At 38.9% G+C, this 16,115-nt stretch overlaps 1 protein-coding gene across 1 annotated transcript; it reads right to left on the reverse strand.

Moving 5' to 3' along the window:
* Positions 1-1,304: 1,304 nt before the first annotated feature.
* On the reverse strand, positions 1,305-12,606 carry LOC139745047 (protein aveugle-like). The gene is made up of 4 exons (XM_071655463.1): positions 12,392-12,606; positions 4,633-4,759; positions 3,329-3,395; positions 1,305-2,251 (listed from the first exon to the last, which is right to left on the reverse strand). Exons 1-4 carry the CDS (start codon positions 12,554-12,556, stop codon positions 2,146-2,148), a joined length of 465 nt encoding a protein of 154 aa, XP_071511564.1. The 5' UTR covers positions 12,557-12,606; the 3' UTR covers positions 1,305-2,145.
* Between the last annotated feature and the right edge of the window lie 3,509 nt (positions 12,607-16,115).

Here is a 16,115-nt window from a genome sequence, read left to right on the forward strand (position 1 = left end):
TTTTTACCCCTCCCTTCATGTTTGTGTACATTCATTGAAGCATGAAGGCCATTGTTATCTGCCAAGTTGGGCAGGTGTTGGGGAAAGCTAACTGGCTCCTTATTTACTATCTATTTATCTGGATGAAATGGAAGCATATTTTCAAATTAAGTTTTCTCGAGAAGGCGTTGATCATTTTTTATGCCTGGGATATCATATGAAAGAAAAAAGAATGGATATTAAGGCTATGATTTCATTTTTTTCAAAAGATTGCTGGACAAGTCTGAAAACTTCATCCAAAGTCGCTATTTGCTCGTGCAAATGAAAATTTAGTAGCATTATTGTCTATTGTTCTAACTCAGTCATGCACGAATTTTGAACAATTAGTTGTGCATCAAATGAAAGAAGAAAAGTTTATCTTTCCATTGATGTATATCTCATAAAGAAAATGTATGATTTCGATAGTAAAAAAGTGCATTGAAACCCGGTTTCGTTTTTTCTGGGACACGCTGTATAGATGTATAATTGAATGTGCACAAATTATTGGACAGGAACAATGTCATGCTCATACTATGGAAAATGTGTCACCCAAAAACTCTCATTCAAATGTCCTTTTCTCCATCTTTACTACAAATCTGTTCACAAATCTGCCTTCTGGGCCCTCTTGCATACAAGAGACAATCACACATACTTCCGAAAATCAAACATAAGTCAGGTATTAGCCAATCAGTATTTAGCACTCAGAGACTTACAGTATGTTTGATCTAAACTTTAATACAACAGGGCACCTACAGTGTATTAGAGAAGCCAATCATATATGCATCAATGGCACAAAAATGAAAGCTGTCGGTTGGCTTCTTCAGTGTCATAAAGATTTCATATAATGACACTTTATGGGTTTTCACATATGATTAGTTGTAACATGAAACTTCTATAAATCCACAAAGCTCACTGAACAACTCTTTCAGTTTCGGTTTAGCACATTCTCTTGCTACAGAACCCTTGCTCTTCTGTTAATAGGAATACAGTTTGTTTTGTTTCCTCTCTTTTGTCATGCGTTTTGTCATGGCGACCTTCTGATACCACAAATATCAAAGACAAGCAATTCCTAAACCTCCATGTATGAAATATATTAATGTGCTTGAGCATGACAAATATGCTACATTAAAGATAAAAAACATGAATGTGCATGCAAGTCAAAAAGGTGTACAGGTATTTGTAGAAGCAAAATAATCGGGACCACAAGAATTTCTCTGTGTAACAAAATCTCATCAAAATGGACAAAATGTTGGTAAGCAAAATAATGAGTTATATGAGAAAATTTCTTTTTCTAAGAAAGTCTTGTATCCACTCTGGTTGTAACAGGGTTTGCCTGTAATTGGGAAATTTCATTCCAGTATTTGGTCACAATACACTGGGAATATCTGAAACATGCATTAAGACAATACTGTCTAAAATTCTTCCAGTGTGAAATACGTTCCTTCAAAACCTCTGACAACAAAATCTGTCTTCACATGAAAACTAAAGTCTACAAAAAGAATTTGCAATATCAGTGCTAACTCATGCCCTAAATAAGACACCCATCCACTAAACTAAGTGGACCGAATATGTTCACCCGTCACGACATCATCTTCAGTAGTTTGACAGCATTTAGGGATGACACTCAATTAAATGATTTGGGTGTCCAACATTTAGCCCTCCACCATTCATACAGCTCTTGTGCCTTCTAACATAAAAGTGTTGCAGTGCACAAGTGCTGAGGTCATGGACACACAGAACTTCACAAAAAAAAAAAAAAAAAGTGACGAGGCCACTTTAAAATACACTTAACAATTAGAGAGTTCATCCACAGTACAAATACATGCACTACCCTTTATGATCTTGTTTGTTTTCAAGAAGACTCTCAGGAACTGGCACAGCTCTTACAAGTTTTGGTGGCCAGCACACAAGTGATCCCAACAATGTACACGTGTATATGCATCTTTTCAGTACATTGTATGCCATCAGACAGTCAAGCCGTGGTACATTGATAGTAAAGTGTCTGACACATGACACTCAGAATATCAAGAAGTCACAAACTGTTCCAATCCATGTCACAGATGGTCATCTGCACTGGAAAGATGACAACTTTGGTATTCCCTGTGAGGCTCTTCAGGGGGTCAAAGGTCACGGTCTCTGCACAACAATTCCTCTGTCTCCTTTTTTGAGGAGTTTCAGCTCCGTCTGTTCGTGCTTGATGCGTAGCCGCACTATGTGAACATGAATGTCGGTCCTGTGAACACGGTGAAACAACAAATATAACATTTTGCATTACATAAATAATGTACTAAATATACAGTGCAACAAATGTCAGTTACATGTACATAATACAGTACAAGAACATTCAGTATTCTTGATAACATACAGTGTACATTACTAGGCCTACAGACCGAGCAGAGGTTATTGACCGTCACACAAAGACTAAGTAGAAAGTGTAAAAAGTCTTTCTTGCATAAAACCTATTGCAACCAACACTATATTGATGAAAATGTTATTACTTTTACTGTTCCTTCATTTTCTATCACATTTATTCTTCGAGGAAAGCATACTTGTGTATCAAAGTACAAAATGTATGTAGGCTATCTTGTTGAGCTAGTGAGATATAACACCAGTGACCAGTTGATTTAAGTCACACTGATCTCGACTGCCTACCAGTACAATTATGTACATATGTTGTAGCCCAGCCTGAGGGTACAGTAAATGAAGACCTTTGCAGGAGATGGCTTGTATTCTCCAAACATTGATACACAAATTTTTAGTTTTAAATACAAATTACGCTTTTTTGTGTGTATCTGTGTGCGTGAATTACATGCTTAACAATTAATTTTGGGCATCAAAGTTGATAACATGCAAGGAAGTGTTTTAGTGTAAATTGTACAAAACTAGGTATATATTCCATTCTAAGAGGGGAAGTGTGCAAGCGCATTGTAGTCTTAATAGTATTAAAAGAATACTGTAAACCCTCTGAATACCAGTGTTTACAGCCAACAAACAATTGATATTAAAGCAACTTCAAAATATTTTGGGGTCACACTGCTGCAAATGGTGACAGCAAAGCTGGTATTAACAGTAGAGCCACTGAGCCCAAATGCTGAGTACATGTGCTCAAACTTTGGTCTTAATCTCCAGTCTTCTTGCATTGTATAAAAGCCATCAAGAGATAAAACCAGAGTCAAGATGATGGCTACTGCCTGGCAAACGCTTGGAATGGGGCGAAATAAAAAGCATGAAAAGGTTTGTGCGTGCACGTACACTCATGTACATTGGGGGGGGGGGGGGGGGCAGGTGGGGTGGGTTCTCTAGATCTTACCTGTGTTCTTTGTTCTGTATACCCATTCTTTCCAGCTTCATCTCATTCAGTCTTACCAGGGCCTTGCCTACAAATGACAAAATAGAAATAAAGCCAAATGAATATATTTGTGTGCCTCAAACAAGTTCGGGAGAAGGAGGCACGGGACAGCTGTACTTCACACATTCTAAATCAACAGGGCAAGCCATACAGCACAATACTGAGACAAAACTCAATGTGAAAATAGAAGCTGTAAGTTGGCATAATATTCTCAATTTGTTCATAGCAGTTCCACTGATTTTGTTTCAATACCGGTACTTTTTACTCAAAACCAGTAGCTATTGAGGAAGGCTGAGGTCTGTAATCATTTTATAATCACGTTTGCATTCTGCATATCATTCAAATACATGTTTATGTGATCCATTTCATGGAGCATGTTAAAGTACACCTAGGTACTACAAGTTCTAAGTTTACATCAAAGTTTAAATATAATGTGGCTAAAAGTTTGAAGCAGGCATATTCTCCACACTGGCCCACAAAAGCAAATGATGATTTTACATCTACACCTCATTTCACATGCCAGCAAAACTGTTCTCAACTGTAGTGTCAAAAAGCAATAAGAAACACTACAGACAGCAGACAATAAGAATGGACAATGAAAAACTAATCATGCATTCACTGTCTCCTGTCTGGAGTATGCAGGAGTACAATTTCTTGCCAAGGCATACAACTAAAGAGCTAATCTCTGGCTGCAAAACTCCATACATGGACCTCTTGTGTTCTAAGGAGAAACCACATTTATAGCGACAAGAAATGATGCTACACCAGACACTTCCTATCTCTGATGGACTAAGGGGATAACAAAGTTGTCTAGGAAACCAATGTATGATCGTGAGGTTCAAGTTACACTGTACATCCCAAGTGTTAGCATTTTGACAAGTTCCCAGACACTGTACAATCAATAGCAGCAATAAGCAGCTGAAGTGGTTTCTAGAATAAACCATAGATCCACAGTTTGTGGTTTATGACTTCTTGAGCAAACTAGTGCTATCTCCTTATTAAAATTTGTGGTTTTATTGTGAACCTTTTATATGAAAGGCTGTCTTGTGATACAAATGAGCTACATGCACATCAAATGTGATAACTCATACATTTTTTGAATCACTGCTCCCAATGGTAACCTACACATAGAGTGCATCTAGAGTACCTTACAACTGTACAGTATTTATCTTCCCTTCATATTTACAGTGTACACACATGTACTGTACTTTCCTAGAGATATCTACAGGGAGAGAGAATTACGTAAAATGTATTAAATTGTATACCTGATATATCATGTTCCTCAAAGAGACCACCATAGAGGTCTAGGTACTCCCGGTGCTTCTTCTGAAGCCATGACAGAACATCTCCCGTGGTCCAGAGGTAGACTGACTTCTTGCTCCTAGAGGGCTTCTGTGGGGTCAGAGGTCAAAAAATATGTGAAATATATGTGAAGTGTATAATTCATAAGAACATGAACATGATATTGTGTACATGTTATCACCTCAGCAAATTACAATTGTAAAGATGAGTACAGGCTAAATACAATACTATGTTGTACTTTCAGATATTTGAAGATGGTGTAAAACCTTATTTGTTTCCAGATTCTTAGACTTACAGATAGTGATATAAGCAGATCACGCCATTGTTTCAGGGCTTTACTAAAAATGGCTGCTTTGAAGTGGACAGACCTTCACTGACAACACATATGATGTAGATTAATTTTACCTAATCCTCATAATCCCCATTGTGTCACCATGACCTTCCTGTCAGGCTGAGGCACTTACCTTAGTGGGCCTGCCAATCTACTATACATATGTACAGTTGTAGGTCGAGTTTGGATGGCTCACTGAATGCTGATAAAAAGGGTTTGGCAAATTAAGCTACCGTACATGCTATTGCAGAACTGAGTGTCTCAAATAAATATGTTAAGTTTGATTCACTTAATCATTATTAGCAAACAATCTGCCCTACCACTTGAGAAGGAAAGATCATACTTAATCAATGACAAATTACAGTAATGATTATGTACACTGATAAACTTTGTATTAGAAAATGCATTCTCCCTGATGTTTGTTTCTTTGATCAAAGACTTGAAACAAGGTATATATGGTTCAATTGCACTTTTTGGATGCTACATTTGATTTCAACGAGCACAAACATGTACAGTGTACATTGTACATCAAACTGTAAGTGTGTGTACCCTGAGTATCCTTGTAAAGTACACCCTTTCAATGACAATACACTGATAATGTGACATATAAAATTACACAACGTACACAATATAAACACTCTGTATGACACACACAAACACACACTCAAATAAATGCATCAAATTGTGAAATCCATATTATCCAAATGTAGTTTTAAATGCCACAAATCATACCAAGTTATTAGGGATTCTTGCTTTCAATTTTCTGGAGACATTCATATTGTATCAATGAGAATTCATTCAAGAATATGTGCATGTACATGCACATTAACCCGTTCCATACTGAGTTCTGAAATGCCCAGACTTAAAACACAGGCCACCAGGTTCCCAAATAGAACGGGTTAAGAAACATGCCCATCTCTTCTTACATACTGTGTTAATCATACAAACAGGTCAAGAGGAAGTGCTATCACCATTTACTTAGTTCCCTTTGCAAATAAAGAACGCAATGGGGCATCCCTATCACAAACAGGAAGATTGCCACAAAGCACATTCATGCTTTAACTTAAAAACCCCAGTAGATTCAAAGCAAACTCGGTGCATTGAGATTTATAAAGAGCACAATGTTTGCTTAATTCAGATGGGGTTGTGGAACTGCACCGTGGGGAAATTCCCTTTTAAATCACTGTACAGTAATTAAATTACTGTTCTGTTATACACTACACTGTACATACACTCTGAAGGCCCGATCACACTGCCCAAAAGTCGCGTAAACGCGATACATGCGCCATTTGCGCATTTCACGAGTTTGTCTGACATGGAACCTTGGCTTCCAGTAAAAGTTTACACAGTACTGCGCTATTTTACGTAATTTTTGCATAGTTTGCGTAGTTGTCATGCGAACAATGCGCGAAATATGCGTGGAATATCAGTGATCATTCGCGAAAATATTGCCTCTATCACATTCATGCACAATCATGCACGATTCCTACTCAATTCATTAGTGATAATGTGCAGATTATGCGTGGGATTCCGTGGACCTCAGTCGTCTCGCACAACCATGTATTTGCACTGTTTGGGGCCTTTGCGTGCCTTCAATGTATGCGCTGAAAGTGCATGGTTTGTAAGTGATTTTTGCATGATCTTTCCATAGTTCTTGCGCAATTCATCAGTGATTTTCATCACATAAATCAGCGAAAATTCTCGACGGACAAGCACGCCCAACCAAATTTCGTGCATGATTCATGCATTTACGCTACTTTTGGGCAGTATGACTGGGCCTTTACAGGGTACGAATGTTATGTAATGCATACAATTTCCTTTGATACACGAGACTTTGCTTTCAAAATCACATGCCAGTCTTGCTACAATGTGTTTTGATTCTCTAAACCCTTTTTCTCCCCCACTTGATGACGATAATAAAATAATGACTAAAGTTAAACCTGTCTAAGCGGCCACCTGTCAATAGCAACCACCTGCTTATAAATAGCATTCACTGAAAAATCCCCTGCACGAAATTGTTGTATTATGATTAGACCCTCTATGCACCTGCCCAAAGCAGCCAGCGGCCACTCATTTTGTATCCCATGGTGAATATCTAACTGCATTGATAGCAGCCACAAAAATTTAGCTAAACCATTACATCAGCAATGAATACATTAAATTTTATGTTCGTGGTGTGAATTCATCCAAGTCTTATGAAAAGAACACAAGCAGGCTAATAAAATCTAAGATAATTGTACACACACACACACACACACACACACACACAAATCCCCAATATAGCTGCTCTGTTTTTTAAGAATAATATGTGGTATTTCATGCTATCATTAAATGCAATGTTGAAATTCAAAATGGCTACCGACCTGTCTATAATGGTCACCTGTCTAAAGTGGCCACTTCTGCCATTTCCCTTTGGTGGCCACTATCTAGTTTGACGGTAAACAAATCAGACATTCAATGACATTGTACTACAACTTGCATGTCTCACTAGCTTGTGGCTACAACATGGGAACATAACATGCACTTCAAAAAAGACTCCATTAAAGGACAAGTTCACCTTCATAAACATAAGGATTGAGAAAATGCAACAATATTAGTAGAACACATCAGTGAAAGTTTGAGGAAAATTGGACAATCGATGCAAAAGTTATGATTTTTTTTTATTTTTGTGTTGGAACCGCTGGATGAGGAGACTACTACAGCTTGTGAGTCATATGCGTACAACAGTATAAAGAAAATGTAAAAGAAAATTCAACATATTTTCACTCTTTTCGCATAATAAAAGTGCACTTGACTTGCCTCTTTCTAAAGGCAGGGGGAATAATATTACCCATTACATTTGTCGGTATCGAGTCAGGGGAATGTGTACTTTTTTCAAAAGATGGAATTTTTGTGAAATTCTCTTTATATTTTCCTTATATTGTTGTACGCATGTGACATCTAAGTTATTCATACACTGCAGTAGTCTTCTCATCCAGCTGGTACTGCACAAAAACTTCAAAAATGCATAACTTATGAACGGATTGTCTGATTTTCCTCAAACTTTCAATGATGTGTTCTACTAATATTGCTACATTCTCTCAATCCTTATGTTTATGAAGGTGAACTTGTCCTTTAAGTACAATTGCTGTATGTACACCCCCTATGCTGGACAAAAACATCTCTGCACTAGAGATAAAGTTACTTCCTTGGGCATATCCTTGGATCAATGTTCAGGCCCCATTATCAGGAAGTGAACGAGAGGTGATAATTACGTTCCAGTGTGGATACAATAAATCTTGTGCTAGGTAAAATGTCTTCTTTCATTTTTTATACTGTGTACAATAACCTACTCCTTCGAAGTTGAACAATGTACATACATTCTATTGTATCACATGTTTGCCAGTGGTTAGGTACTGTATAGTGTCATAAGCTCACAGAGAGCTCAGGAAATAAATCATAGCAAGCTACCAGCCTACTAAATATTATTGCACAAAAATGATCTTTGAACAGGAAAACTTAATAAATCAGGGCAAAACCTATACAATATGTAGGTTTATGAAGAACTACACATCCTGTACATTGTACCAGATTCTAATCATTTTTAATAAACATTTACTGATGGGACCAACATTTGGCACTTACAGCAGTTACTGTACTGTACATTGTACTTGATTCAAGAAATACTTTTCCAACTCAAATTTGATTAGCAACTACAGCTGGGGTTCAAATGGTATCCTTCATAGCAACACTTCTAAGAGAGAAAGCTACACAAAAATTTGTTTCTGTGTAAAGATGGAACATGACTTGGTGGATACACTGGACATGAAAGTGTGCCAGTGCCCATTCAGTTCTTACTTCTTGCTTGTACATTAAACAGGCTTGAAAAGTGCACAAACAATTTACATCATTTTCTCACTTGACACAGATCACATTATCTTTAACAAACTTTCAATGTCATGGACATTGAACAACAGATCTATTGTATCTTAGTTGCCATTACTAGAACTGTTTGTGGTAATTCTCCTTGATCCTTATTCTTACAAGTTTGGTTAATGTCAAGTGTAAAGAAACCAAACAAAAACAAAAACAAAACAATAAATGTAGACTTGATTTTCTTTTTCTTTTTCCATCAGATACAGTTGGACATTGGAATTCTAGAATCATAAAATAAGAAGACTGCTATGACTGTGAAGACAGTCTGTGCTTGCCAAAGCCAACCAAACCCTACAATGTAGGTCTGTTGCGGATGACTCTGTCTCCATGTTCCCAAGAGGTGAAAGCCCAAGCCTGCAAGTCCCTTGTCCACCCACAACTTGAGTATGGAGTACAGGCCTAGAACCCTAAAATTGCTTTATGACGTTACTTCTACCAATCCACGCCTCTGAAACAGGTACAATAAGCTGCTGCCCGCTTTGTTTACTGAGACTTTATACACTCAACTCCTGTCACACCACTACTATCCAAGTTGAACTGGGACCTGTTACACACTCAGTTAGCTAGTGCAAGCAACAATGTTTTATAAAAATACAACACAACCTGGTGAACACCTCAGGACTACTGCTCAGCCAAACCCTCAGCCGAGATCACTGAAGGTTTGAGCGTTGTACCTTTCTGCATGCAGTAAGCTGCAACACCCTATTCATCGCTGCTCTGAAGCTCACTCTAACTATGTATAAAATACAACCTGGCCAAGCTTGATGACCTCATTAACCAATTCACGTCACACCCCCCTCATGTAGGAACACTATCACTGTCCAGCAACACAAGCGAAATCAGTAATTTCGCCAACAAAATTACTATTTCATCAACGAAATGTTAACATTTCGTAAACGAAATGACTGATTTCGTAACGAAATAGGCCATGCAATACTTCGAGCCACATACAAAACTACATACTACATGGTACATGTATGGTCTTTGTCCATGGTTTAACACGTACAAATATTGTACCACCTTCGTGAATTTGGGCCAAGAGGACCTCACAGAGAGGATCAATCTCAAGCCCTCACTTGCATTCTGGATACACTGGACCCACAGCAACCCAAAGATACTCTACCCTCGAACCCTCCATCCCATATCATCTGGCAGGCCTTGATATAAAGAGCCCAACTCCTGACATCCACATACCTGTTTCAAACAAGACTCCACAAGATAAAGAAGGAAGTGGACCCCACATGCCTACTATGCAAAGAGGAAGAGGAGACTGTACATTTTGTTGCCACACCACTGGAATCCGCCAAGAGTTCATCAAACAAAACTTTAGTGCCTACATGTACTGGACCACCCCTATTTTGTTCCAATGACTCTCTTGCACCTAGACCACATTTCTAATTTTCAGTTCACTTTATTCTATATGCCACAATGACCCTAACCTTGGCCTCAGTCTGTGTGATGATGACATCCTGACGTGCTTCATCCATTTTAATGATCTAACTCCACATTCCTAAACCCATTGAGGATGGTTAGATTTTACTGCAATACGCATTTCCCATAGACACCTGCCCGAGTATACTCGGCACTCGTCCTCAACGGGTTAAAGCAAGGTGCCCATAATTCGACCACAACGCCATCCAAAATTTGACCGCCCGCTACATGTACTGTAATAGTAAACCTAAGGCAGTTTGCGTGTGGTTGAATTTTGGCACGGGAGGTCTCACGGTCGAACCTTGGACAATTTGTTTTAATTATCAAACAGAACAGAAAGTGCCTACTACTGGGCACGTACTGGTCTGGACCTACCCCTCTTGTTCCTAGTAATCCTATGACTATTATTGCACCGAGACCAATTTTCAGTTTAGAAATTATACCTTTTTATTTTATGTGCCACACTTTTTTGTTTAGTTATGACCCTCCGAAAACCCGGGCCTCAGTCTGTCAGTCTGTAATAACATCTTGATGTGCTCAATCAATTTTATCTCTAAACTTCACATTAACAGATTGAATCACAATCTCTCCAACTCTGCTCCTTTGACCTTGATTATGACTAAATCAGAGATGCCAAGTTCAAAAAACTTTTATGCGTGAGATTTTTATGACTTGGCGTCTCGGCGCTCTCGCGCATGCGCACGCGAACGAGGAGGGTGTCCCCCTCCCATAATAAGGAGCTTTTTCAAATTATTAGCTCATAATGATGCGATCGGGTGCATACTTAAGTGACTATTTTTTACTAATTTTGAAAGGCAAAAGGGAAATATACAATGTACCTTCAATTGCAACTATCACTCTAATCCTTTGAGCTATGCTCCTTATTTTTGGCCCAAATTGCAGACTTCACCAGATGCGTGAGAAAAATGGGTGCCATGCGTGAGATCGTAATAAAGAGCGTGTTTCTACTGAGCGACGAAAATTCGAGGTGATGCCAGCCGATGTGTGGTGATACCGGCCGATGCCGGCCGATACCGGCCGATGCGTGGTGACACCTCGAATTTTTCCTCAGTAGAAACAGATCGGGTAGTGGCCGATGCCGGGTGATGCGAGGTGCTCCGTCGTCCATCTATTGAGGTGGTCGATGCGTGGTGACGCGAAGGACGATTCTCAGTAGAAACACACCGGGTAGCGAAATTCGTGGTGTATCGGACGTCTAGAATTTTCCCCCGCACTTTTCAATTGGTTCATCGCACTCACTCCTTCGACACATATGTACAAAATATGTGTGTACACACAGCGACCGTGTTCGCATCATTTGTTTGTACCAACTCGCTTGTGTACGTGTTATAGGCCCTATGCGTTACGTTACATGTGAATTGTGGCGTGGCATTCATCGTCTATTGTTCGCGTGATTAACAGCCTAACTTATTGCATTACTAAGCCCTCGTCACTTACTTTGATTTTACACCGCGTTACTTAGTATTTCATTTTATATTGTCAGGCAGTGCGCGCGTGACCCAATCTGTGACTTAAAAATACCTGACTTCCGGAATCGCCGCATTTGCACGTCACCTTTGCATCACCTCGCATTTTATCGCTCAGTAGAAACAGCTCGAGTGGTCGTAAAATACGAGGTGCTGCGTTGGACAAAATTCGTGGCGATGCCAGGGATGTGAGGTGCTCTCAGTAGAAACACGCTCACAGACCCTAAATGCTTGAGTCTCACGCAGAATGCGTGAGACTTGGTAGCTCTGCTAAATTTAATCTTGGGAAGGTGTCCACTCCTCACTGAAGATCTGTCACTGCAACCCACACTCGTCAATCTCCGACATAAATTGAGGGAGAAAAAGAAGAAGAAGAAGAAGAAGAGGAAGAAGATGAGAAGGAAGATAGAGACGGAGAAGATGAAGGAGAAGGAGGAAGAGGAAGAGGAGGAGGAGGAGGAGGAGGAGGAGGAGTAGGAGCTGGACTTCACTCTGGAGGAGGAGAACAAGTAACACTTTGAGTATGAATTCATGATGTTATGTTAGCTTTTTCGTTACCTGCAATTGTTGTCTCGACCCATGATGATGGGCATGGGAATAAGGTTGTCCTTGCTGACCCCGTTCTCGTAGAACTCTGCTATCAAGGGAACCATTTGAGAGACCAACACCAAGCCGTCCTTTTGAGTTTATTTCGGTCCGGCTCCCATATTTTGGGTTGCTCATCTTGCGTATTGAGCGAGTCTGACCTTGTCACTCCGTTCCCGTGCGGTGGTGGCGATTCGATCACTACTGATCACTAACGTTAGCTCCTACACAAAACATGAGCATGATCTATGATTAACAGACGAGATCGAGATCGAGATACAGCCGAGCAAATAAACTGACTGCAATGAACACACTGCACTGCACTGGTTATCACTTCAGTTCAAATGAATTTCTGCATAGATCTACTTCTGATTTCTAACCAAATACAGCTCAATTTTAGGTCGAACCCAAATAGAAGCAAAGTTATCGGCAATGCTCAAACCATTTTAGTAAATGAGACTCCACCAGATGACAGCGCTCACACCCTTGCTTCGGTAAAGTCATGTTTACATGCACTATACAGCTGCGGTTCCCTGACTTTTGTACACTCGAGTATACTACAACACATACATAGTACACTCGTACTCGCGGATCGCCCGGGGCCGCGCCGCGCCGCAAACTTCCCCACCTTGTACCTGCGTGTGCCTTTTGCTTTTTGCACGGTCAACACAACATGCACACAAACCAGTCTGCATTTTCGCGTGAACGAAGGGAAGGCTTGTAAATCTATGACAAGCCAAAAATGTGCGAAGTATTTTGATAACGAGGGATTTTGAACATGCTGACAAGTGATTTAACCACCGCCAAGGAAGGATGTTGTGTTTTCGTCGGCGTAAAATAGAACTTGTTTGTTTGTCTGTGTCCAAAATGATTTGTTTGTTTGTTTGTTTGCTTGTGTGCAAAATAATTTGTTTGTTTGTTTGTCTGTGTGCAAAGTAAATCAAAGTTGCGGATTTGAATGAAACTTGCAGGAAAAGTTGATAATGGCACATGCCACAAGGAACAAAAAATGATTAAATTGTGGAAGTGATCAGGGGATTACTAGTACCCAAAGAGCAATGTGGATTGAGTGAAAGCAGCAACATTGGTAGAACACAAGAGTGAAAGTTTGAGGAAAATCGATGTGAAAGTTATGCATTTTGAAAGTTGTGGTGTTGGAACCACTGGATCAGGAGACTACTAGACTTAGTTCATGACTTCATGTGTGGACAACAATTTAAAGAAAATATAAAGAAAATCCAACATGCTTTCACTTTTCTAGCGTAATGAAAGAACACTTGACTAACCGCTTCTTCTTCTTCTTCTTCTGATTAAGTCTGCCTCCTTCAATAGGCTGAAGATTCTTGCAGACTGTAAGAAAGCAGGGGGAATTATTACTATACCCTTTTATAACGTAATCTATAACTATCAAGTTGATGGAATGTGAAATTTTCATGAAAACGACTTTTTTTTGTAGAGTTCTTTTTATATTTTCTCTTTATTGTTCTCCACACATGACGTCATGAATAAATTGAGCAAAATGAGCAAAAATTTCTAAATTTGCGTCACGATCAGGGTCGTGTCTTTTGGATTCAGCATTCTCATTGTTAAAGGGACTGTAGGGCCTACAGTACTGGTTGAGGTAAGGATTTAGGTTTATAACATCCTTTTATAAGAGAGAAATGGGAAATCTCTCATGAAATATGAAAGAGCTTGTAATTTTAAGAGGGATTCAACGTTTATGTGATGAAAATTGGTTTTCAAATGGTCGAGATATCCAAAAAAGTGATGATAATAAAAAGCGACAGGTTACGCCTTTTATTAGGATCTCTTTGTTTCATATTGTTTTTGGATATCTCGGTCATTTCAAAACCGATTTTCATCAAATAAACTTTTGATACCCCTTAGAATTGCATGCCCTTTGACATCTCATAGAGTGGTTTCTGAATATCTTGCAAAACGTTAAAAGCCAAATCCTCACCTCAACCAGAACTGTACACATGGCACCCTTTAAAACATTTGAATATTTGGGGGTGGCGATTGTTGTGAAGAATTGAACCGCGCATGTTTTGAATGGTGTATAGTTTGTATCTCAGGGCCATTCAATATTCTTTGGGCCTGTATACTGCATCGCTCCACATGCGCAGTGCATTATATAGGCATATAAAACTCTTGAAATTTTTACTGTCACCATTCGTTTGATCGCTGTATAATTTTTCGTCTTTGGCAACTAACTGCACGAATCTGTTCGATTGGGACCGCAACCTAGATCACACACACACACACACACACACACACACACAAATGTTATTTCTATTTTAACTGCTAAAATTTCAAAATTTGATTCGCGATCAGGACCACCCCACGACCCGAAAAAAAAACAACAACAACTTTATTTTGAGTGGAAATGAGAACGGTTTTTATGTCAAACTCTATACAAGATTCCATAACGTTCCCTGTTTCCTGGACAATCCACGATCTGTGCGCTTGATATTACCCTATTGTTCTTTTAGTTTTATTTAGACATGGTGTTGGTTTTCTATATGTTATCTCTGGAGTGTATGTGTTGCTAAGAAATGACTGGAAGCACGAGGATATGCGATGACTATATATTTACACAGTATATACATATTATCTATAAAAGAAAATGCTCTCCTACACTCCTAAACAGTGCACAGTGAGAGTCAGGTTTGAGTTTCTTCAGTTTGTCTCCCTCTATGAATGAAAATTTGTTAAGATCGCAACTGCAAATCAGCAGTTGCGATCTTAACAAAATAATTTTCATTTGTAGAGGGAGACAAACTGAAGAAACTCAAACCTGAGCCTTCACCCCTCTGAATGATATCTTTCTTTCAAAATAATACTCATTTTAATTACAAAAGGAAGGAGGTTATGTTTTCATCGGCGCTTGTTTGTCTGTCTGTGTGCAAAATAACTCAAAAAGTTGTGAACGGGTTTGGATGAAACTTGCAGGAAAAGTTAATGACACAATTAAACACACGATACTTAAAAGGCGTTTACGCTGATCATTGTACTTTATTGTGTATGATATGTTATCATATGCCTCAGTGGCGGATCCAGAGGGGGCGCAACGAGCGCACGCCCCTCTTTATTAATTTTGTTGTTAAAAAAAGAAATAAAAGGAAAAAATGAGATGAAAATCCAGAAGTAACACCAGAAATATTGTTTGCACCCCCCATACGGAATTCCTGGATCAGCCCCTGGGCCTTCAGTAAATTCCCACGTGTTGGTGTGATAATATCATCAAAAATAAAATTGAAACCAAGTTCATGCTGTAGGCCTAATCACCAACAGTTTATTTCGGCACACAATGTTTCGAGCGCTTCGCTCTTTCTCCAAGAATCGCTTGAAAATTTGTGTGCCGAAATAAACTGTTGGTGATTACAACGTGAACTTGGTTTCAGTTTTATTTTTGAAGATGTGCAGTATAGATAAAGAGTTCTCGAAATACATCCAATAGTTGTACAACTATATCTGATGCGTTTAGAGAACTCATTATCATAATGTATTCTATATTGGTCAACCATCCTTATGAACTTATTTCGCAGTGACGAAAAATATATATATATATGTATAGTGATAAGACAGTAAAGATAGTGATCACGATAGAATAAATGATAGTCGATATTGATATTAACAACAGGATGAACGCAATGATTCTTATCAGCATTATTATCTTGATTATAAGTGGAAGATA

The sequence above is a fragment of the Diadema antillarum genome, unplaced genomic scaffold (assembly GCF_040938485.1).
Source record: "Diadema antillarum isolate AM-2024a unplaced genomic scaffold, OU_Dant_1.0 seq00001232_RagTag, whole genome shotgun sequence".
NCBI lineage: Eukaryota > Metazoa > Echinodermata > Echinoidea > Diadematoida > Diadematidae > Diadema > Diadema antillarum.